The 24,809-nt window shown below is 44.2% G+C and overlaps 2 protein-coding genes across 3 annotated transcripts in view; one reads left to right on the forward strand and one right to left on the reverse strand.

Moving 5' to 3' along the window:
- Window positions 1-1,995: 1,995 nt before the first annotated feature.
- LOC119658800 (solute carrier family 22 member 5-like) lies at window positions 1,996-4,411 on the reverse strand. Of its 2 annotated transcripts, none has more exons than XM_038066520.1 (6): window positions 4,204-4,411; window positions 3,837-4,141; window positions 3,561-3,784; window positions 2,520-3,486; window positions 2,239-2,398; window positions 1,996-2,175 (listed from the first exon to the last, which is right to left on the reverse strand). In XM_038066520.1, exons 3-5 carry the CDS (start codon window positions 3,569-3,571, stop codon window positions 2,357-2,359), a joined length of 1,020 nt encoding a protein of 339 aa, XP_037922448.1. In that variant the 5' UTR covers window positions 3,572-3,784; window positions 3,837-4,141; window positions 4,204-4,411; the 3' UTR covers window positions 1,996-2,175; window positions 2,239-2,356. The 2 variants fall into 2 exon arrangements, with proteins under 2 accessions (XP_037922448.1, XP_037922447.1); XM_038066519.1 differs by having other exon boundaries at window positions 3,561-3,704; window positions 3,785-4,141.
- A 14,944-nt stretch (window positions 4,412-19,355) lies between these two features.
- Window positions 19,356-24,809, forward strand: part of LOC119658794 (organic cation transporter protein) — a 126,390-nt gene continuing 120,936 nt past the window's right edge. Inside the window, exon 1 of the mRNA XM_038066511.1 lies at window positions 19,356-20,087. Coding sequence (XP_037922439.1) covers window positions 19,961-20,087 — 127 coding nt within the window. The 5' untranslated portion in view covers window positions 19,356-19,960. The remainder of the gene's footprint in view (window positions 20,088-24,809) is intronic.

Below are 24,809 nucleotides of genomic sequence, written 5' to 3' on the forward strand. Positions count from 1 at the left end.
ATAGCAAATTTCAACCGATTTTAGCAAGGAATCTTGACGTGGGTCATTTCTCTGTTGTTTATTTTCGACCATTCAGCTTTCCGACATCGATTTGCAAGTTTTTTAGATAGCGATTTCATTTGTCCGTCTGTCTATCTGTCTGTCAGTCTATTACACGAGATTTTACTCCGAAACCGTTGGAGCTATCGTATCGAAATTCAGTGAGAATATTTGTTTTGTGAACCCCCACACCTACAACGAGTTTAATCATTTTGTGTTGGATTTAAAGGGGGCTCCCCAGATATGCAAAGGGAGAGAAAAATTTTTTTCGCAGAATATGATCATGTACGGTATCAAATGAAAGGGCTCAATTAGTACTTTTCGCAAATGATCTCATTTCGTATATTGAGTAAAACACAGGGCGGTGAGGACTCAACATGTGTGCCCCAAAAAGCGAAACAGGTCTCATTCTCAGAATCTATCTGAAAAAAGATCACTGTAATGCATTGATACGAAAACTGGGCCTCTATATCCTATCCCATTATGATTGCTATATTGCAGAAATTTACCCGAAAATCCCCTTACATTGTCGCTAGAAGTATGAAATTATAAGGCACCTTTTAGAAGGATTGAAGGCAATCTAAATCGGCAAATTGGCACTCTCATTTTCAATTGGGGTAATTTCATAAATTGCAGGTTGTTTGTCATAGTTTAGCAATATTTCATGTAAAATTTCAGAAAGATCAATGAAAATGGAGACCAGAGATCGGAGAACAGAAAACGCAGTTTTGGTGATGCTATATCTGTACAAATTCTGCCACCAGTAAAAGAGGAACTCGATGCGTTATTTATCACTGTTTTCGGCGTCAGCTCAAGCCAACTTTTAAACTCTTTTAAAACTGTGTTAAAGTAGTTTGGAAGATTCCAAACGTTTGGACAACGAATCGTATGAAGTTCGAGCCTGCACCATGGAAGCAGCAGAGGTAGCTACTACTGCAAACCTCCAGGGGAACCGTCCTCCTATGGACCCATAGGTCTTCTAGACACTATGGAGAAAATGTTGGAGCAAGTGATTTATAACAGATTACTGCCGGTCATTGAGAGTGAAGCAGGCCTTTCAGATCGGCAGTACGGGTTCCGTAAAGCCAGATCAACCACTGATGCCATCAAAATGGTTACTGGCTTGGCTGAAAATGAAATTCACGAAAGGGTTTGTACCAGTAAACATTGTGTGGTGGTGCTTTTGGACGTTAGGAATGCATTCAAATCGGCCAATTGGAACCTTATACAAAAGTCTCTGGCGACGATTGGTGTTTCCACCTACCTCGCTGCTATTGTCGATAGGTACTTGCAAGAGCAGACGCTCTCGTATAATACCGATGATGGAACCAAGGAGCATGTTGCCTCCGCAGGTATCCCACAGGGCTCTGTATTGGGCTCACTACTGTGGAAAATCATGTACAATGATATACTTAACCTTCCGGTTCCGAAGGAGGCTACGCCCAGACCAGAGTTTATTGAAGTTTTCTACCTCCTTAAAAAAAATAAAATGACAAATTGACAGATGGACAGACGGACATCGAATCGATTTTAATAAGGGTTTGTTTTACATAAAACCTTAAAAATGCGAAATCTTAGCCGCGTTCGAGAGCAGAGTCCACCAAAGAATTTTTGGCCCCCTACATGAGGATGGGCAATTCTGTGCCTATTCAATGATGAAGTCTATCTGGATACCACGCTCGTCTGATTGTTGATAAAACCTGGCTCAATAGGTTGCGGTGGACGGGTTATTTGATCTATATGTTAGAAAAATAAAACGTGGCAGACCCCTATCTCATGTGGAGCGATGGAGTAGGCCACGACGCCATAGAGCTTTTGGGGATATCAAATTGGTGCACCTAAGGCAGGCTTAGGTCAAGTTCCGATTATTTTGCCGTTGATTATGATGATGAAGATCCTTTCTAGTCCTTTCTGGCGATACACCAGAACTTATTTGATTTTATCAAAAAAACCGAGGATTCTATAAAATATTTATTGTTGTTTCATAATTCGCTGCTGAAAACATGGCTTTAACTTAAATATTAGCTTGAATCTTAACATGATACACAACTTTCTAAGCCCTTTCTGCTTATTGGTATCTTCATTTGTTCCATCACGACTTCACATAGATAACATTCAGCATCATCTTCTTCTATCCTACGGAGCGAAATAGAATCTAGTTCAAAGATAAGTACCATCGGGATAAGTTTTATATAACACCTGAAGATTATTCTAATGCGCTTATAACTATATGTGCGCCATTTCGTTCCTATGGTGGGCAAGGACATAATTCGATCCTCTTTCTACTGAAGCCAGTTCGACGAAAGATTTTTCCATTTTACACTTTATTAAGATTCGAAGATACGTTCGAAAACTTAAACTGAGAAGAAAAATATTGAAATGTTAATTTAGTCATTGAACTTAAGACGCAGGTTAAAAGCTCCCCAAATGAGAGAGTCTCCAAAAAGAGACCGACTCGTGAACCCCGTTGGCAAGCATACCTTATCAGTGCTAGCCAAAAGTTGTTTACTGTCATCAATAGTCTCTCCCAAAGGTCTGTTACGTGTTTCTGGAAGCCATATGACCATAACTGCCCCGATCAAAGTTGCCGCAGCGAATATAATAGGCGGAAGATAGTGTTCGGTTTTCTTGAGCCCCACCACAAACGGCGCAATCATGGAACCTATCCTGGCGGTCATCGCAGCAATACCAACTGCTATGTTCCTTACAACTGTAGGATAGAGTTCACCGGTATAGAGGTAGACGTTACACAGAGTAGCAGCCATTCCTAACATCCCGATTGAAGAAAGAACAATGACAGGTACCTCGTTGTCGGGCGAAATGCACGCAATGATGAGCATGGCGATGCCACTTATGGAATTGGAGATGATAAGATAGAGCTTTCTCCCACAGTACTGCAGCGCAGGTATCGAAATCAAAGTGGCAGGTATAGTGCATGCAGCTCCGAAGGCAACATTGCCGAAAATGTTCCCAGATATGTGACCCATATATTGGGCGCATCCATAGAAGTAAAGACCAAATGAAAACCATACGAAACAAACAATGACCGTCTCCAGGGCTAACGGCGGTGTTCGAAATAAATCTATAATGGTTCCCTTTGCAACCGGCTTTGCATTACTTGACTTCTTCTTTTTCGATTCTTTGATTAAGTCAGCTTCAATATTCTCATCAGGAAGACCATTCATTTGGGCCCCCTTTTTCAGTATTTCCGCAGCTTCTGCAATTCTGCCACGAAGTAATAGCCATCTTGGCGATTCAGGCAATAGACACCAATAAGGAAGCATTATTATCGAAGTAAAGGAAATGGCAAATTGGAACCACCTCCACTGACGCAGAAAGTATCCATAGGCAGGCAGGATTAGGTGACCGACATTGAAAGGAAGCTGGAAGAGGACTGACATTATAGCGCGCCGATTGATGCCAATTATTTCCATCAGCAAAACAAAGCTGTAAAATCCAAAAGGGGTTAGTAGATGCGCACAAGCCAATCAGGGATGGAAATGTATGTTTTGTAGGATTACCTGGTCGTCATGATTCCTCCTGTCGTAAACGCGCAGAGAAACTTGAGTAAGCAGAACAACCAGAACCAGGGAACAAAGGAGGCAGCTACTCCCGTGACTAATTGAGCCACGACGCACAAAACAAGAGGAAACCTTCGTCCAATCCTATAAGGGTTTCGATATTACATAGTTCACTTTGCATACGGCACTGACTTGCTTCAGTAGTGCAACATGTGACTGCATACCTATCAGCCCACATGGAAATTAAAAGGTTTCCCAGCAAAATTCCCAACATACTTATAGTCTGAGATAAATTCGCCAAGTGCTCCTTATTGCATATAAGCTTCCACTCGGTAGTAATTGTTTCTTCGAAAATGGAATGATCAAACTGGACTTCCTTACATTCTGGTGCACATGCAGACAAATTCCGCGGCGTAACGCAGTCGTAGGACACCGGTGGTGCGATGAAAATTATAGCCATGTGAAGGAAAGCAACTGGAAACCTGGACAGGAATATGAGGAGGCTAACCATTATTTGCCATTTCCCAAGGGCACCAACAGCATTCTCTATAGGGTCCATGTATGCTAGTGAGTCCTTCAATCTGGAATAATCGCGTTTGCCTAGGTTGTCCTCATGAGAGAGTATTTACGAGACAACTCTTACCCTTCTATCCTCAAACAGGATTCAAGGAATCAAAATTTCGTAGAAAAAACAGTTCCTGAAAATTACGTTTCTCTGCAAGGTTCATAGCCAATAACTTTGATTCTAGCAGAGAATCCTAATTTTGAATTGTTTGACAGAGAATTTGAATTAAAAATGCAAATAATTCACAACCGATTCACGAAAACATTTCGGCTTTCAGAAAACTTCCATTTGATTGACATATGTAATTATTGGCATATCCAGAAACCTTAGCTTTTGTGTCAGTAGGGTCAGTAGATGGCAGGACTCTCTCTCTTTCTCTTGTGTGGAGTTACCCTTATGTGGAGTTGCCAAATCTCCCATCAGGGGCGTGCCTTGGCGCGGATAAGCGAACGCTCAGCGGATGTGTCATGGGCATGCACATGCACGCATCTGGAGATGTGGTATGGGAAGGATACCCAGAAATCAAAGCAAACAGGGAGGAGAAGAATAGAGGGAAGGATATAACGGCGGATAAATTCTTGAGCCAAATTCGAAAGTCCTTGGGACAGGGACCCGAAATCAGGGCTAGCAGGCCCGAGTTCTCTGAAGTTTGCAAGGATATAGATGAGGTCACCACGAAGGAGGAAGCACGAATCGTCGGGCTTTGGAAAAAGAGTTCGACCTCATTGGACTTGAAGAGTCAGTGCTAAAAACGCTACGAAAAGCCTACGGTGGAACAAAAGCCGCCATCATCAGTCTGCCAGTGGAGGCAGCACTAAAACTATGGGCAGCAGGGAGAGTTAAAATAGGCTGGGTTATGTGTCGCCTAAGAGAGTAGGTGTCGCTGTATCAGTGTTTTAGATGCCTTGGCTTCGGTCATATCGCGAAGGCATGACCGATGACAGGTCGAAGCTATGCCGGAGATGTAGAGCAGAGGGCCACATTAGCAAAGACTGTAGAGCAGGTTCGAATTGCCCACTGTGCAAAGAGAAGGAGGGGTGGACCATCGGTACATTGCAGGCAGCAGCAGATGCTCCGAATTCAGGAGAGCCCTTAACACAAGGCGCAGATGAGGTTGATACAAATCAACCGATCATCGATGTGGCCACAATTAGTGAACCAAATCGAAACCACGGTGGTAGCATTTGAGTCAAAGACCAAACGTACCAAGCACCGCTATGAGCTTGTGGAGAACATGCCTTCTAAGAAATAATGGAGCACCTAGAGAAGGGTAAAGGACTGAAGTTTGCTAGACGCTTTTGCACAGTTAAATATTTTTCTGGACAACGAAGGTAATGTAGGTACCTTTAGAAAAGAAGCCCTGCACTGACACGTTGTATGACGCGGCACGATAGCGAGGACTACACCCACAGCGATCATCAGGCAGTTATCTTCGAATTAGGAGACGGTCATACAGTAGGCGAATAACATACCCAAAGCCGAGAGGGACTTCAGGCTAGTCTACAAAAGCACCAGATGAGTAAACTTTCATAGAAATACGGCTGGACCAACCTACTAAAGCTGGCAGGCCCACGGAAAAAGCGTCTAAGGCATGTGACTACGCCGAACGTGGTGATTCGTTCTGGCGGACATTAGCACCCTCATTTTAGGCGCAGCCTTCCTGTGTCGCTATGGGGTTCTAGTGGACAGACCTCAGGGAAAATTTACACCTACAAACACGAGACTCTCTCTCTCTATTATTTTCGAGGACGTTCCCGACCACTGCATTCGCGCACTCCTCAGACAGTATCGCAACATTACTACTGAAAGGAGTTTATCCCAGCCGGTTAAGCACGATGAGCAGCATGACATCACATCCACTGTCACCCCAGAAGCTAGCTGATGCGAAGAGAGAGTTTAACGATTTGATGAAACAGGATATCTGCAGACCTTCCAATAGCTATTGGTTCTGTCAACTTCATTTGCTCTCTAAGTCACTTAGGGACTGGCGTATTTTTACGACGTTGGATCTAGCCAAGGCGTATCATCATTTCGGAGTCTTCATGTTCATCAGGGTGAGTCTAGGCTTGTACAACGTTGGACAGACTTTCCAAGGGTTCATACACTCCGTCTTGCGAAACTTGACCTTTTGTTTCGTTTATGTGGATGATGTTTTGGTCGCTTGGTCGTCCGAATCTGAGCACTTGTACTATCTCGGGTGAATTTTTCAACGTGTCGTTGAGGCCGAACTTGACCTAAATATTGAAAAATGTAGATTCCTACAGAAGCAGGTAAAATTTCTCAGCCACTTAATAACCCCTGGCAGTATCCAACCTCACCTGGACAAAACTGAGGCAATTAAGAGCTTTCTCCTGCCAACCACGGTGAAGGATCTGCAAAGGTTCTTGGGATGTTAAAGTTCTATCGTCGTTTCATGCCCAAGGCCGCTCATCACTAAGCGACCCTTAACGCTTACTTCTCTGCGCCCAAAACCAAAGACTCCCGCGAGGTTGCGTAGTCAGCTGAGGCTGACCATGCGTTTGAGACAGTCAAGCAACAGCATGTTAATGTAACACTCCTGGCATTTCCTTAGTCAGATGCACCCCTAGCTGTGTTCGTCGATGGATCAGATACGGCGCTAGGCGCCGCTGTTCACCAACGGGTGAATCAAACCTGGCAACCGTTAAGCCTCTTTTCTAAGCAACTCAACCCAGCTCAATGTAACTGCAGCGCCTACGATCGTGAGCTATTCAACGCGTACCTCGCTATAAAATACTCCCGATTCCCCTGGAGTGCAGGCCGTTCACCGTGTTCACGGACCACAAGCCCCTTATTTTCGCGCTTAGACAAAAGCCCGAGAGTCCCCTTGACAACTTCGGCACTTGAGTTAAATCAGCCAATATTGTTGCACACGCTTTGTCTCGAATCTCGGAGGTCGCAGTCCCTTCCGCGGTCATAATCATACGGTAATCGCTGGGGAACAAAAAAACGACGCAAAACTCCAGATCCTAAGGGCAAATTCCAAATACAAATTCAAGGAGTTTTTTATTTTCGGCTCAAACTCTTACTTACTCTGCGAGACCTTAGGTATGGGATCCAGGCCAGTCATTTCGACCGATTTTCGCAAGGAAATACTTCACGCAATACACGATCTTGCGCCCTCAGGCATTAGGACACCGAACCGATTCAGCACTGGGAAATACTTCTGGCCGTCCATGAACAAGGACGTAAAATCTTGGACCAGACAGTGCATCGCGTGCCAGAAGTGCAAGGTCAACAACCACGTCCGAAAGGATATAGGCGGTCGACCAAGAGCTTCCATATTATCCATCTCGACATCATCGGTCCTTTGCGAGACTGGCATAAACTGCCTCACAATCATCGAGAGGTTTACGCGGTGGCCTGAGGCAATACCTCTGACGGACATTACGGCGCAATTATGTGCTGAGGCTCTCTGTCGAGAGTGGGTCCCGCACTTTGATGTACCAGACGTAATCATCACGGACCAGGGAATGCAATTCCTGCCTACTCTTTTCGCAGAGCTACGCAAACTCCTTGACTTCAAACGGCATGGGACTACTGCATACCATCCATAGTCTAATGCTATGCTAGAACGTTTGCTGCAGACGTGCGGTCCTTGTATTTCGTCCTCCTCGGCCTCCGCATAGCCCGCCGAGAGGAGTTCACGGCTAGCCCCGTGGAGATATTGTACGGGGAGAATCTGTATCTCGCCGCCGACCCTGTACTGGACATCAGAACAGGATTAAGCGACTGTGGCATGCTGTGTCTGCTCGGAGGCGCGGTTTCGAAGCTGCGACCGACTACACCGTCCTGATATGCAACAACGGAGGTCAACGCCCCCAAGGACCTCAAGACGTGTTCACGGGTCCTCATTGGGGTGGATACTCCTCGGACGCTGCAACTACCATACGAGGGCCCCTTTAGAGTTCTGGAGCGAGGCGTTCAAGCTCGACTTCCGAGCTGGCCCAAAAGGGTCTCCATGTCGAAACTGAAAGCGTTCGACGAGCCGGCGGTCGCTTCAAAAAATCTTGGCAGATGAGATGACGAACATATAGAACATCAAGTCCATCGCTCCTTCATCGGAAGCGAAAAGAGCCGAAAGGGAGAAATCTATAATTAGATGGTAACAGCGATGGGACCACCCAAAAAGGGTCTTTGGACCCATAGTTTGGTCCCTGACTTCAGGGAGTCGAGAGTGTAAAGCAAATATGGGGAGACTAATTATCATATAATCTCACCCAGTTTCTCACCGGTTATGGTGGATATAGATTTAAATTAGAGACCTCACCTAATTGTCCAAGATAGGCGTCCCAGTACACGCATTCCTCCAATACCCGAGTTTCGCAGAGGAAAGGGAGAACTTGGCGGAAACTTTAATTGAAATCTTATCACCGAAAAAAAATTTTCCGGAGTATGGTAGCATGCCAGAAGGATTGCGTTGCGATCAACTCAACAATCGCAATGATCCCAAGTAAACTCCAAAAAGCGGCAGAGGTGAGGAAGGCGCGGTTAGGATTGCTGTAGGTAGACTGAAGAATGGCGGATGTACCAAAACCGTTCCGTGTCTCTGTTGGTGTTCATCAAGGAAGCCCCCTTTCACCACTTCTCTTTGTTCTTATTATGGACACCGTCACACGGGATATTCAACGTCCAGCGCCCTACACACTGCTTTATGTAGATTGTGATGATCTCGAGGAACTTGTCCAAAAATGAAATGATCGCCTCATTAAACTCGGTCTCAGCTTGAATCTAAACAAAACTGAATTTCTGACGACCGATCCCCATGAAACAGACACAATCACTTCAGCTGTGATCTGCCCAGAACTGAGCGATTTAAATACCTCGGGTCAACGCTATCAGCCAATGGAGAACTTCGTTATGAAATTGTTTCACGCATTAACGCAACCTGGATGAAGTGGCGTTCCACAACTGGTGATCTTTGTGATCGACGTATCAACGAACGTCTAAAATCTAAAATTTACCACAAAGTCGTCCGTCCAGTCGCTCTCTATGGTTCTGAGTGTTGGCCGACCATAAAAGACAATGAACGGCGTCTTGTGGTAATGGAGACAAAGATGCTACGTTAGACTAGTGGCGTCACACGTTTTGATCACATCCGAAATGAGGATATCTACGATCGTTATGGGGGCGTCTTCGATGGTATGGTCACACAATTCGTGCTAACGAGAATTCACTTGCCAAGATTGGTCTGAACATCGAAGTCGATGGTGAACGACCAAAAGGTAGGCCGAAACAACGGTGGCTTGATACGCTAGGTGGGGATTTAAAAGCCTCAAGATTGCACCCAGATCAGGCATTCGATAGAGCCAAATGGTGAAACCGATCACGACGAGCCGAGCCCGCTTGTGAACGAGACAAAGGCTGAAGAAAAAGAAGAAGAAGAGCTAGACTGAAGGAAACCTAGCCAAATTAAGCTTATTCCGCCCCGTGATTCAATACCTAAAGGTTGTTCTACGGGGTGACGGGGAGTTGGGGGTGGTTTTAGTGGAAAAAAAACCCACCTTGACGTGTACAGGCCAGTGTCTTTCGAAGACAGATAGACAGTAAACCGATTTTAATAGGGGTTTGTTTTACACCAAACTTTAATAACGTACGCGTCATGACTAGACAATTGTCAGGGAAGGTGAAAACTCGCGGCTATCGCCAGGATTTCGTTGATAATAGCGCCAAAAGCTTACATTGCGGTGAGTTAGTAGAAGTTGCTGCAAATATCTACGATCTGAAAAAGTTTACTACACTTAACTTTCCAATTCCAGAACCTCACGCATCTTCAATGTACAGCTTTCTATTTGCGGGTAGCTTACTAGTGTAATTGTCGGGGCCAGAAAATATGAAGCGCCTTGAGGTATGAGATACATTAATAGTCGAAAAACGGGCGTTGGATTTGTGGGATATGCCCAGAATACTATATTGCACTGGCAACTTGAGGTCTCAATTTTGGGTTCACTGGAAAACTGGACACTCTAACCAAGTATTACTGACCGTTGGGGGTTCGAGGTTCATCAAGTATGTTGGACAGAAAGTTCGCTAGGTTTAGTCTGGAAGAGTACGAGGAACAGTCTAAACTCTGAAGCAATCGCGGCCTAGACAACCCCAACCCTGTAGTTTGCAGTGTACACACCTCACCAGTTCTGCTTACAATTCGCGAATATTATCTATCGCCAATTTTTTTTCCCAATTGAATTTCTGGTATTTCAATGAGTCGCTCCGGTAGCATTTTAATTGACTCTACGGACTGATATCGACCATTTCGTCGCGGGATTATCTCGTTAACATAAATTAAGGACCCCATCGATAACGTATCGATAGCTGTGATTTTAGCGGATTAACGATGCATATTGGCTATCTTAGTTGCGGTGTTGTAATTAGAGTGATTTGATAAGCCGATATTGGTTTCACCGGGTCGGGGACCGGTATTCTGTCAATTGATTTGGGAGCGGTATCGCGACTCATGTGGTCAACTGGTATGTGAGGTGAACTAGCAAACCGCGAGTATGTGTGCCGTGTTACTTGAAACTTTCAGTGCACTTTAAATGGGTAGTTTGCCGTGTTTTGATTGGGATGATTACTTTAAACGGTGGCAAAGCAATGGATACATGTATCATAATAATTGTGCTCGCAGCAGTTTTATTATAATTGATTGTTAGTGGAAAGTGTTTTTGGTGATTGATTTGGAGGAAACATTTGTGTTGGATCAAGTGCAGGCTTTTGTGTGTTCTTTAATACAATTTGTCATATAATCGGTGTGCAAATAGTGTCCCGCCTCCTCAACACCGTAAAAGATATTATTCAAATCAAATAAAGTCAATGGGGCCGGAAATTTTTAGTGGTTTTCGCGTTTATCTGTTGTTTGTTTAACAGGGCATATGCAAAGATATTCATGCTAATACGTTAGGTAAATTTGCTGTGCTCTTCGTCGCAGAAGGGAATGCCAAAATAACTAATGGATGTAACTATTATAGGCGGAAAACAACTAAGGTGTTTACCATTCTCATTAGAAATAGTCAGAAGTTTATGGTGGGTGTTCCTGGGAAAAGTTGCTGTCGGTTTTTAAACGGACTTTCCACGCTACTTGAATGCGCTGCACTTCTACCTCCAAGAGTTGGTCTCAGTCATTTTTTGGTCTAAAGTTCTTCACCTAATACAAGTCATTCGCTGAGGGCCGATACCTTAATTTATGAGTCGCCGACATTTTGAGGAATAAAGGGTTCGGTGTGAATTCCACCTAATTTTCTTTGATTTCATTGTTATTATCGTCACTACACTAAGCAAGGAGGGTGATATAAGATGCCAAAAGACTCCAATAATCCATAGATTCAAGGATATATGGTTTCGTTATTTGACGCCCAATGTGGGGTTAAAATCTTCACGAATTTTGCAGAGTTTCATGTGTGAAAATTGACACTAGTTGATAGTTTTATTAACATAGAGCTAGTTATGCACTATGTTCAATATCCAAAAATAAAGATGACGCCGGATATATTATAGGATACTCTGAATGCGTCTTTAAGTCATTCAGTGTCCACATCGTGACGAATGTTTTCGTCGGTGATTCACCCCAAAAAAATATAGAAACGCCAACTGATTGATATCATAGCAATACTACGTCAGAACCCCGTCCTCATCTCCATAATCACACCCATCGAGAATTCGATTTACGTTATCTTCGCTTTGAAATGTTTTTCAGTTGGGGGACAGGTTAAACTAGAATTTAATGTCAGGACAAGTTACAGAAATATTATTCATTACCAGTTAATCTACATCATAATAGGTGTGGTGCGAGCTTCTCACAAGTGATCACAGTCCAGCCCTACCAATTTAAAGCTTTTCATTATTACCTAGGATCAGACCTGATGTAAAGGGGTGGGAAGGGAGTATGCCCTGGGACGGAATGAAGAAGAATGAAAAAAGGGAAATTTGATGGCCCCGCTTAAAGTTCACCTCGGGCCGCGCACAGATTTTCTCTATGTGACCTGCCTGGGAATAGTTATGATGTCTAAGGACATTTCTTGGAGGAACCCGCTTGGTACTATAAAATTGAAATTTTCATTTTAATGTAGAAAGAAAATAGTTCAGCCAAGTTGAAAACTGAATTATTATTATTATATCTGTTAAGAGAAAGTCGTACCGCGTCCTTAAAAGTTATAGTATAACAATTAACTATAGTATCTCAAGCAAGCCTATACCCGTTAGGAATTTTAGTATATTCCGTACTTCCAAATCTTTCAACTTTACATCTGATATTAAGTGCTCTCCCAGGTGCCTACTGGGACCTACTTTCCACAAGTGCCGGACACTGTTCGAGAACATGTCTAGAGGTTTCAACACACCCCGCACGGAACCTGCAGGCAGTGTCTGTAGATATCCCTAGCTTTCCTAGGTGATAGTTTAGCCGGTAGTGACCAGTGAGAATTCCCACTATGATTCGAAGGTTCTTCTTGTTGAAGATTAAGCAGTCCTTTGTGCGCTTGGGTACGTATCCCCAATAAGCACCCTGGACTGCTCCATTCCTGGTAGACCCCCCAGTATAGTTCCCTCAGCCGTTCCCCTTCCTCCTTCCGCAGAAGGGTTCTGGCTCTTGTAACGGCGTTGTTGCTCCCTTCTTGGCTAGTTCGCCCACTGCCTCAAAAGTTCGAGCGCAGCTTCCTCATAGAAGAATTTCCTTTTTTTATTGGCGCCATCCTTGATATGGCATGTTCGACTCCAGATCCCAGGCAAGATTCCTAAGATCAGACATTGCGAGCACTGTAACATGAGCAAACCGCACCCGATGGGCCAGCGAAATAAGATAATACTCAACAGTTCATGCTTCCCAATTGAGAGTTCTGCCCTCAGCCTCGAAATCTGTTCACCAAAAAGTTTCAGCTGTTGACATCTAATTATCGCCAATTCTGCTTGCTCCAATTCCAGAATTCCAAGCAGACCGCAGTGCTTATTTCTCTATCTCCAACAACAGGCAGTTGAATTCACTAGACTATGAAATGAGCTGGTTCCATTTACCCCGGCTGATCTACAGCTTCCTGGTTTATTATTACCTCAACTGCCGGAAACGGGGTCGTAAGCAGCGCTGCTTTTAAAAAGCACAGGTAGTTAGTTGTTGGTTTGAACTGTAAGCTACCCCCAAGTAATCTAAAGGTTGGCTTCTTTGCCTGCATCTGTACGTGAAAATGAAGTGGAATCAATCCTAGAAGGACCTCCAAGGATGTCGTTTATCTTGTAGTATGGTAGTTGTATATTTTGTAAGCGCAGAATATTGGGCTGCCGCAATGGTGCGGAGTCAAATTTCCAACTAAATACCTTGCCGTTGTCACAGAACTAGCCTGGAACCTTTTGACATATTACTTCGGCCAACCCTGCTGTTTAAAGTCAGGAAATTCCTTTCATCAACAGGAGGAGAAAGCAAGAAAGGAATTGTTAGTTCAAGGAACCACATGTCATCCAGCCCCACAGCCGATCGAACTCTATCTTCTTCGTAACAAAATGAACCCGAATGTAATGTGCAATATAGCTCCATTTGTAGACGCTCCACTGCTTCTCTTTGACAAGGTTGTCTAGAGAGACCTCCTTTGTGCTGCTAATGAATCCCATCCCACTTCCCACAACAAAAAAGGTATGATTGGTATCGTCCACAAAGCCATTCCAGAATACACAGTCACGGGATCGTGGAGATAAGTCTGAAAACTTTTGCGATTGCTTACAAGCTGGGTAAGAAAATAGTCAATCGCGCCAAGCTTTCGATTCAACAACAGACCTAACTTCAAAATGAACCGGGCAGTCCATCTACCTCTTGACTTGTATTGTCAAGAGAATTGCGAATTGCCACTCATTTATTGTGTATGCCCCTTCTCCACAAGCAACCATCTCCCTTGAGTCTTCTCTCCAGCGCGCATATATGGCTCTACGCCCCTTAGCAAGAATGACAAGGGGGATCACTCCCGCGATCACAATTTCTACCGATTCATTGACAATGCGCTAAGCAGACGCTTATGATACACCTCCTTGCTAAAAGTATTAGCCCAAACCTCCACCCGTAGAGTAGAACAGATTGCGTTGCACTCATTAGATGCCAGACCCCACCTGGTAGATGTGGGGCCCGCAACGATCGTCATTCCCGGACTTAAGGCCAAAGCTCTAGTTGCCTTGTCTACTGCTTTGATTTGCTCGAAAAAGCTCATCTTTAAGTAGAGCGTCAATTAAAAGTGCTTAACGTCCTTTGACGCGATTACTAACTGGCCAATCGATATGAGATAAAGTGTCTGGGGAACAGGAACAGGTACCGCATAACTGACCAAACACGTATATTAGCAGGCTTTAGGAATGTTCACTTTATTGTCTTTAATTTCAAATTTATTACTGTATTTAGTCTCGAACTCATCGTTTTAAGGCACTAATCAATAAATATCTGGTGTCATAGGAATTCTAAATTAACAACCATGCACTCTCTACTCTCTACTCCTATAACAAAAGTGGCCGGCGCCCGTACTCTCCGGTAGTCAGGATAAGGAGGAAGAGGAAGTCCGCGCACTTGCCTCGTGGGAGGCTGGCAGCTGTGTCGGCGGAGATGATCACACTGCCGATAATGCAGTCGTGGTTCTTGCCTTCAATGTGCCGCCACATCACTCCTCCCCCGGCTGAAACCGCACGGGTTCGGCGGAGGACCCCGGGGAGTAATAGCGCCAATGGGGCTTTCGGGCGAACCTGAGGGTTGACGGACACTATTTCGGAGCTTGCCCCGGTTCAGTGAAGGCTTTCAGCCTCGGCAAGAAGACGAATTTGGGCCCGCCCCGAACGTCGAATTTGAAGGACTTTTCCAGTCGCTCTAGGACTTTAAAGGGGCCCTCGTATGGGGGCTATAGCGACCTCCGAGGAGTGTCTACCCTAATGAGGACCGCGGTTTCGAAAGCGCGTCCCTGAGCAGACGCAGATTGGTGGAGTCATTTAACCCTGCTCTGATATCCAGCACAGGGTCGGCGAAGAGTCGCAGATTCGCCCCGTACACCATCTCCGAAGGACTGGCCCGGAACTCCTCCCGATGAGCTGTGCGAATGCCAAGGAGAAGGAAGATTCCCCCGGATACAAGGTGGCAACATTCGTGGATAATTGAATAAATGCTTTCCAGCTGCTGCTGCTACCAATGGAGCCTGGACTCGGGCCCCGCAAACATTTCTCGCTGGGTCCGCACGGCTGGCAAAACTTGCAATGTCTGCACGATCGGTCGCGAGCACGATAGTCCAGTCAGTACGATCACTATTCTGCCAACACAGAACGCGATTGAGCAACTAATCCCCGCACACAGCGTTCACCAGTCAGTTTGGGGTAGCGTCTTTGCACTAGCTCACAATATTTCTCGAGACTTCACAAATGGAAGCATCTGTGAAGGATTTCCCAATTTTCCCAGCAAGCAGGCGAATACGAGCAGTTGACAACGGAATGGACCCTCTTACTGCCGGCAATGCAGTCGGTGGTTCTTGCCTCCGATGTGAACCCACAATATCAACAGTATTAGCAGACCGGCAATCCCGGCGTGATCTCCATCCTCCTCTGCTAGCAAGTTTTTCCATTTTACGGAATTAAAGGCACCGCTAATATCAAGCGTTATGAGGTGCACCACTCACGGAGATCAGCGGCTATGTGCCTCAGCTTAATGAACCGCATTTACAACTTGCATGACAGAATTCATCGAGGATCCCCCAGTTCTGAGACCAAACTGTCCTGGAGATGTAACCCCCCACAGCACGTAACGAGTTTAGCCCTGATGCGCTTTTGACCACTTTCCCGGTATGCAGACGGAAACTCAGCGTCTCCTTTGCGTTACTATTAATTCTCAATCCCTATTGGATTCCGTCACACAGGGTGTACTTGTATTTACTCCTACAGATTAATATGATATCATCAGCGTAACGCTGGATCTTTATTCAAGTATTTTTTAGCTCTCCCAAGAGGATGGATTGCGAGTTAACGAAGACTGCCCGGCAAGTGATTACCAGTATATCGCATTGGAAGTGGTTAACGCTAACGCCTTGCTCCTACCAGGAGCTCCCCCTGCGTGTGGAACATCACGAGAGTAAACATCGGGAAGTTCATCAAAGCCCTTGCAATAGACAGAGTCGCTTTGAAGAGCACTTCGGGGGATGTTAGCGTTGCAGCTGACAATACCGTAAACTTAGTAATTAACCTAATAGCGATAACCTGCGAGGCTTCCATGGCTCGGAGAGGCCCCAGCCGTGACAAACCTTCTACGTACTGATGGACGTCCGAAATTGCTGGACGCGAAGGGAGTGGCACAATGTTTACACGCCCGCGAGAGAGTATGTGTCGTAAAGGCAGGGTACAGATCAACAAAAAAGATTCTGCCCAGTGCCATAAATAAAAGCACAGCTCGTGGCTAGCAGAACCTCATCAACGGGGTTAACGAGGACCCTTGGGGACTTGGCTATAAACTTATCATTATTAAAATCCAGGTTTCGCCCTGCATACTAAATACCGACCAGATAGGCCGCATTGTTTGGCCATTATTTACTAGACATCCCCTCCAGACATGCCCTCTTTTCATAATCAGAGAGCTTGAAGCAGCGGTTTTCACCACGAAAAACAACAAGGCGTCAGGTCCTGATGGTACCCCGGCGGGAGTTTACAAACTGGCGTTCCTCTAACGGCCAGACTTCCTGCTCGAGGCGTTCAATACCTGTCTGAAGGAGGGCGTTTTTCTTTGTTGCTGGAAGATGGCAAGATTCGCGCTAGTCAGCAAAGGAAAAGGAGAGCCTGAGCTGCTGTCTGCATACCGACCGCTGTAAATGTTTGACATGGCCAGAAAAGTGGTCGAAAAGCTCATCAGGAGGAAACTCGCTGAAATGATCCGAGCTCCGGGGATTTAGCCCCAAGGCCATTCAGCTTCAGAGCGGGCAGATCCACAATGGATGATGTTAAAGAGGTCTTGGATGCCGATCTCGACGGATAGTACTCCTCATAATGTTTTTTCCTCTTTTTCTTCAGTCTTTGTCCCGTTCACAAGCGGGGTCGGCCCGTGTACTCCTCGTAACGCTTGATATCCGAAATGCTTTCAATAGTCTGCCGTTGCCACGTCGAATACCAGAAGAGTCGCGCGTGGTCAGTTATGTAGACGGCGTTGCGATACTTGTAATTGAACGCATTGTTGAACAAAGAACAACAAAGCAGACTTGGCAAATTGATGCGACGGGTAAGAGGATGGATGACTTCCCACGGTTTCAGCCTTGCACTGGAGAAGACTGAAGTAGTCATTTTGACCAGAAAGAGAAGCCCGACCCTGCGCCCCACGTCGATTGGCGAGGTGCCGGTAGAGTCAAAATCAGCGGTTAAATATCTTGGTTTAATGCTCGAAGATGTGCTTCAAATCAAAGCAGCAGCGGATATAAGTCTTGGCTTTAAGGCGGCTAACGGCGGATGTTGGGGGTCCTTTATCAACAGGAGACGTCTTCAATTTCAATTTCAGAAGATCATTCTAGCCAGTAAGCATGTTAGCATGGATGTAAGGGATTATGTGTTAGAAAGCTGCTTCTAATGAAGCTGTTCAGTTGCTTCTCCACGGTTTTCCAAGCAAAGGATGTCTGCCAAATTTGTCTCAAAGATTTAGAGTAAATAGAGATTCTTTTTACCTGTTTTCCGAATGAAGCCCACTTTGTCGACCTTCATGCTCTTGGTATGTGTCCCAAGGCTATACTTCTCCTTACCAGATTTGGTAACCCAAACATTCCAATCACCAAGCAGGATGAGGAATGAATCCTTCGAATTAAAATCCTGTTACTTAAATATTCTCTCATTCAGGGTATTGCCTACTGCCTTATGCTTCAACCTGGTGAATTCCCCGGATCTTCGGGCATTACGTGAGAGCTTAAAATTACGAAACGTGTTGTTGCTTTTGGGAAGCCTCCTGTCAAAGGGTTGTAGTTTATATAACCCTCTTTCGTTCAGATGCGATTGATATCGTACCAAGTTAGTACAGACTGTTTATTGAAGGGAAGCTAGAAAGAGTGCGAAATTCTTCTGAAATTCGGGAGAGAATTGAAGCGCGTGACCATGACAGGCCACGCGGGGGTTTACAAAGTGAATATAGACATTTACATAAAGTACCTCCTAATTATTATTGACTTAGGGGGCTTTTCCAATATGCTAATGTTTTGGTTAGTATTCCACTCGCCACTAGGCATATTTTCATGGGAACGGCAATTTTAAGTAGAATCTAATTATTTTGTAGAATCTAGTTGCGTGGAAAACCACAAGTGGTACAAACCTGAAAACAAACAAGCTAGGCCTCTTCAGAAATTTGAGTGAATCATATCAATCAAGATCTCAGAAAATAAGCATTGAGTTCTTTATAGGTTCCATATTTCCTAAAATTATGTGGGAACCTCTTGAAGCAATACAAGCAATACCAGTAGCCAGAGATGAAAAACACTTGAATCTTTTCAATGGCACAGATCTATGTATTAGCATAGAACCGTCTACGAATTCCTCGCTCCCAGATCATCACGATCCTTTTAACTCAGTGCCGCTATACATTTCAAACGAAACAAGCCATCAAGTTTGTTATCATAAATCTTAATTTCCATATATGCATGAGTATTATAAAAGATCTTTTAACGAAGGTGACTAGAATGGCGTCGTAAAAGCAATGTACCCAGCCTCAAAATCCACTTGTTTACTAATCGCAGCACACGATCTTTTTATAGCCACCGTAATTGGTGTTAAACTAGTGAGTTTGTGCAGCAAATAAGTAAACATACTATAAACTATCATAGTCACCTTTCAGCTAACTTATCCATTAAAGATTAATGACCAATTATTTCACCATTCAGAAAGATGTAGCTCTGAGGTTACTGGCTCATGTTTTAGTGCGTGTTGCGGCCGATTCTGACTGTTCAATTGAAAAATGCCAAGCACTCGAACTGTGCCCGCTTAAAGAAAAAACCAGCAGCAGGTTTCAGGGGTTTCAGGGGTTTCGAATTCTATTGACTTTTCGAGATGACTAGAGTTGATAAAGTAGAATTCTAACTTGACATCTATGCATGATTTATACGCTAGAATTTATCTAGCCTTTATGATCACCGCAATGATGCGCTGTTAAGAGTAACTTACTGGTTTTTGTAGGACTGTCTGAGGTGTAATTTATTTAGTGGGAGGTGGGGTTGATTTTTCTGTCCTAACGAGACTCATTTCACGTGCCACCAACAACAGATTATTTTGTTGGAGCAAGCGACTGATGGAGGGTTCTCCAGGTGGCTCTTCATTAGATAGTAATCAAGGAGTTGAAATTTAATAATCATTTGGAAAATTGCCTTTTTATTAAGACTTGACTTTTGTTGATATCGCTTAATTGGGCATTCGACAGTGTGTAGATACGTTTATTCCACGTTATTGAATAAAAGTGGTAATTTTAAAATACAATAGATATTCATATCACATCATCGCAACCTGGAGAATTGTAGATTCACTGAATCTAATTTTATGCTGTATTCATCGGGACTTATTGCATTCCGTTGAAAATATTTAACATTTCTGTTTCACTCGAAAATATGAGAAGATACTTCATGTTACCTTTACAAACGGCAAATGCATTTACAATTTATCAGGTGCTTTCAGTGAAATAGTGTTGTTCCAGCGCTTAGAAGTATTGTGTGAAAATATTTTCCAATATTGTGTGCCTTACCTGCAAAATAAATAATAGGAAAAAATGTAAAATTAGTGAAAAGTGTATTTAACAATAATAAAAAAAAATTATTTATAATTAGTGTTTGTGAAAATTTGATTGTTAGTGCAAGCGCAAACATCATATAAAATGGATCACGTAGGGAGTCGAGAAATGGTGAGCCTCCTGGCTTATAGCGATGACGGCGGTAAACTGAACGGAACCAAGCCTAGAACTAAAAATGAGCTGAAAATTTTGAGCAGAAAACCCAATGATGGTAAGTAGTGTTATTTCTGATAATATTACCATACAATTATCTATAGGGAGCGAGAATGTTTCAGTCCCCCACAGGAAATAATAATCCGCGAATTTTGGGAAAACCACAAAACTATTCTAGTCTTGAAAATTTAAAAAGTACAAAAAGATTGGAATATGAAAAGATTGTATTTTTATATAGGACGGATTGTTTGCTAACTAGGCTAGCAGAAATATGTAATTTTAACATTAACAACTCCCAGTACTTTCTGTAAATTTACTATAATTTTGGGAGATAGTAAAGGATCCATTCCAAAACTATGCACAAATTCTAACTAAACTAAAGTTCACACTTTGGGAAATTATTCTCATATTCTTCATCTGTGGTCGGTCCTAAATATTGCTGTAGTGCCAGAATGCATAGTACCTATCCCATAGTAGATACCGCCTTGGTGATTTAGAGGAGACATAAATAGTGCACCAGGCCCAGGTGAACTGAAGTATTAAGTGAAAGGGGCAAGGGTTCTTGACGCATGGACGACGTCAGGACGTAAGTAAGTTAGGCCGAACAAACCAAATACGTGTCTGCACGCTAAATGTTGGTACCCTAATTGGAAGGACCGAGGAACTCGCAAGAGCCCTTCGGAAAAGACGCATTGATATCTGCGTTCTGCAAGAAACCCAATGGCGCCAAAAGCTGCGCATCAAACGCGAACGCGGTAAAAATAACTATAAACTTATTTATTTTGGTAGCCCACACACTCAATACGGTGTTGGCATTGCCATCTCAGAGAGTTTCCGTGATGCCATTAAAGAAGTCGAACGATTTGATGATCGGCTAATGAAGCTCACCATTATATCAGCTGATCGCACTATTCACTTCTTCACCGCGTACGCGCCACAGACAGGTCGACCTGATGCCGAGAAAAATGTCCTCTGGCAACTTCTCGATGAAAAGACTTGTCATGTGCCTGCTGACGACTGCGGTATTTCATCATTGCCGGCGACCCTAATGGTCATGTAGGTCAAAAGGCAGACGGTAACAGCTGTCATGAGGGTGGCCAGCGTATAATCGATTTTGCGGACACCCATGACCTTGTACTTATGAATACATGGTTCATAAAACGATTGTCTAATCTCCCTACATTTTATAGTGGGAACAGTAAAACGCGAATCGACTATATCCTCGTAAGACGCCGACATTTTACCACTGTCGCTGATTGCAAAATCGTTTCCTATGAGATCATCGCACATCAAAATCTGCCGTTGATTGCCGTCCTGTGAATTAAGTCACCGATAAAACAGTTTGATGAACACACTGGCCTGTCGCTCATTAAATGGTGGCGATTTCGTGAGAAGAAAGAAGAAATGATCTCACTTACCCAATTACCAGCCATTACGAATGTGGAAGAATCGTAGAACCAAATGAAAGACACGATCCTCTGAAACCCTCGGGGTCATCAAGCCAGTTAAGCGGTACATCAACCGAGATACTTGGCTTTGGAATGATGATGTTGAAATGAAGGTCCGTGAAAAGAAACGCCTTTACCACAAATTTCTCGACGATAAAACACCAATTTGCAAATTTATAAGAATGTCAACCGGGAAGCAAAGAAAGTGGTCGCTACCACTCGAGCAGACCATTACAAAAATCTTTACGATAAACTGGACACTCGGGATGGTGAGTGAGATCTGTATCGGCTTGCCAAAAGCCGAAACGAACCCACACAGGATATCGAACACTTCGGTTGCGTTAATGACAAGAACGGTACTTTGCTTACCAACCGTCGAGCCGCAACGGATAGGTGGTGAGAATATTTCGAACGGATTTCAACTGAAGAATTAACACGTCCTCCACTTCCACAATCATTGCCGACATTTGGAGCAGTTCCACCTGTCAGCGCAACTCTGAGTTCCGTCCCCACGTACTCGAGGAGGGTGATCAGACCCGAGTCTGCAAGGAACTCATCTGAAATGGTTCTGCCACGAAGCCTCACCGGAAGTTATCTGGTACCATGGGAACCGGGATGGCCCTCTGAGAGCATATGCTGCAGGAAAATTCCTGGAGGATGTGCTCTCGGCCCGGTTATATGCGGTTGGCCCCCTAGTGGGAGTTTCATGGTGGTTGTGGTTATGCCTACATCGCGGGCAAAGCTCCTCGGAGCTCAAGCGTGGAGTTGCGCTGTACAACTCGGGCGCCGTACCCCTTAGATGCGGCAGAGGTGTTAGATAGGCCTCGCATCCACTGGTATGAATGCTGAGCCTGCACTCAGTATAAACCAGGACCGCTGTGCTTGCATGGCGGGGCTCTGATTGGGGTCACAAAATCAATCCGCGTCCGAAGAGGACCGTGGGATTAAGCCTTCACGGCAGGTACTCACGTTAAACCCCCAGGACTTTCGTGTCAGCGCAACTGAAGCCAAGGAGGCAATAAAACGAATGAAATCGGGGAAAGCCACAGGACCTGACAATATCGCATCTGAGCTTTGCAAAAAGAAGAGCTGGCACCCAACACTGTGACTCAGTGAAGTCTTTAATCAGGTTATTCAGGAAAATAGAACACCATCTGATTGGCAAGCAAGCACCACAGTTCCAATAAAAAAAAAGAAGGATAGTTCAGCAGAATGTTCGAATTACCGTCCGATCTGGTTACTATCTCAAGGCATGAAGATCTTTGAACGCGTTCTTGACAACTGTATTCGTAAAATCGCTGAAATAACCGTGAATCAAGCCGGATTTGTCAAGAACTGTGGAAAATTGCTGAAATTTGGATGGAATCTTGGGAAAAACTTCAAACGCTTATATCTCCGTATATCTGCGCTGGTTTCAATTGCTCTACCAAGATCCGAATTTAGGTATTTAAGGACAAGCTGGACCATAGGCAGCTCAGACAAAAACTCACTGAGGAAGAGGAGACAACTGGTTCTCTAAATACCGGTATATGAGAAATAAAAAACTCACTATTCAGGTGATTTCGGGTGAATTAGGAAAGGTGAGGTGGTTGGCTGTTCTTGAGGAGAGTTGTTGTTTTTCTCGTGAATCAAAGGATCAACAAAATTGCCGCCTGTTCGCTGGGATTAAAAAAATTTAACAAAACGGTAAAAAAGCTAAGAAAGCTACCAGGTGAAAAGATATGTGTTTGAGCGCCCTCGCCCTTCTCGCCGCATGTAGGTCAGTTTCGATAACAGTTCTTGGTCCGTGAAAAATTTATTAAAGCTGGCATTTCGATATCGCTGTCTTGGGAAATTAAATTTTGAATTTTCCGATGGATTTATTTTGCAGGTAGAGAGCGTGACCCAACCCCAAACAGAAGATCTGATAATTGCACGCTTCAAGGGTTTGATTGTTGGTTGAGGGCGAAGATCCCCCTCGTGAAGGCCCCGACAACCGATTGTTGCTTGTTTTTCAGATTTCGGTGCGAATCCAGGAGTATTTATCAAGTTTTGTTAAATTACATGTGAGGGATCCACATTTCCGAGCCTGGCTAGCAAAATGGCAAGGAAGCACGTGTCTTTGGGATACTTCAGTCGACTTTTAACATTTGTCGAAGGACCCTCACTGTCAATTTCGCCAACTTTTTAGGTTTTTGGGATAGCTGTCCCTTCTTAATCGTCCCCCCAAAAAGTTTATTAACGAATCCACAAACCGAAAACATATAAGTCGTAGGAAGCAAACCAGGCACTGGTGAAATATTCGTGCATTTCTATGAAGTCGTCCTACAGCTTTAAAGAAAGTGGTCTTCAAAGTGGTCTATTTATCGACACTTTCAGGACTTAAGACAGTTAAGAGCCAAGTTCTGAGAAAATGGCAACTGCATTTGTCTTCTTAAATAAGAAACGTATTCTTCCTGCTGGTCTTGATCGGATTCACACCTTATCTCAATCAGTTTTTTTGCTTCGATCGGCCTTTTAGTCCAAACAACTTCGATCTTCAAACAAATTTTAGCTGGTAAGTGCTCGTTTTTGGTCCCTATATAATAACGAAATTTAAAAATGATACCAAATCGGACGCCTTTGCAGCTGAATATTGCAGATGTTGCTTGGAGTTCAACTTCTGATTGAAAATCACCCGGAGATATTGGAGAGCAGGCTGGGATTGTATAATTTTGATTTAATTGCAGTAGGTCAAAGTAGCCTCCTTTGCCTCAAATTGATACTCGTTAAGAGATAAAACTTCAGAACCACATGTACTACGAGATATGTATAAATGAAACCATTGTGTACCCAAATATTATTACATAAAAGATGAAAAAAACCTTTCATACCTGAAGCGTCGAGCCCCAACTTGTTTTTTTTTTGGCCAACGCTGTGGAAGGGATGACGCAGTTCTTCAAAGCCTGCAGTCAGATTCCAAATACAAGTTCAAGGAGTTTTCCATCTTCAGCTTACCTCTGTCTATACATTGCGAGATATCCGAAAAGGGACCTAGGTCTTATATTCTGGCCACTTTTCGTAGGGTGTTTCCCTCTGTGCACGATTTTATGCACCCTGGCATTCGGACAAAGAACCGGCTACTCTCCAGGAAATACTTCTGGTCGTCCATGAACAAAGATGTGAATTCTTAGATCAGCGAGTGCATTCCTCCCGAAGGGGGGTAGAAAACTGCAGGATCGTGGAATTGAATAGATGAATGGAAGCGGTTAAAGGCTCTATTGACTGCAGCAAGCGATGGAGGGCATGACGCGCTCGAACTCCGATACCGAGCGAAATCCCGGGAGCGTTCAGCGTAGTGTACGCACGGGCAG

The sequence above is a fragment of the Hermetia illucens genome, chromosome 6 (genome assembly GCF_905115235.1).
Source record: "Hermetia illucens chromosome 6, iHerIll2.2.curated.20191125, whole genome shotgun sequence".
NCBI lineage: Eukaryota > Metazoa > Arthropoda > Insecta > Diptera > Stratiomyidae > Hermetia > Hermetia illucens.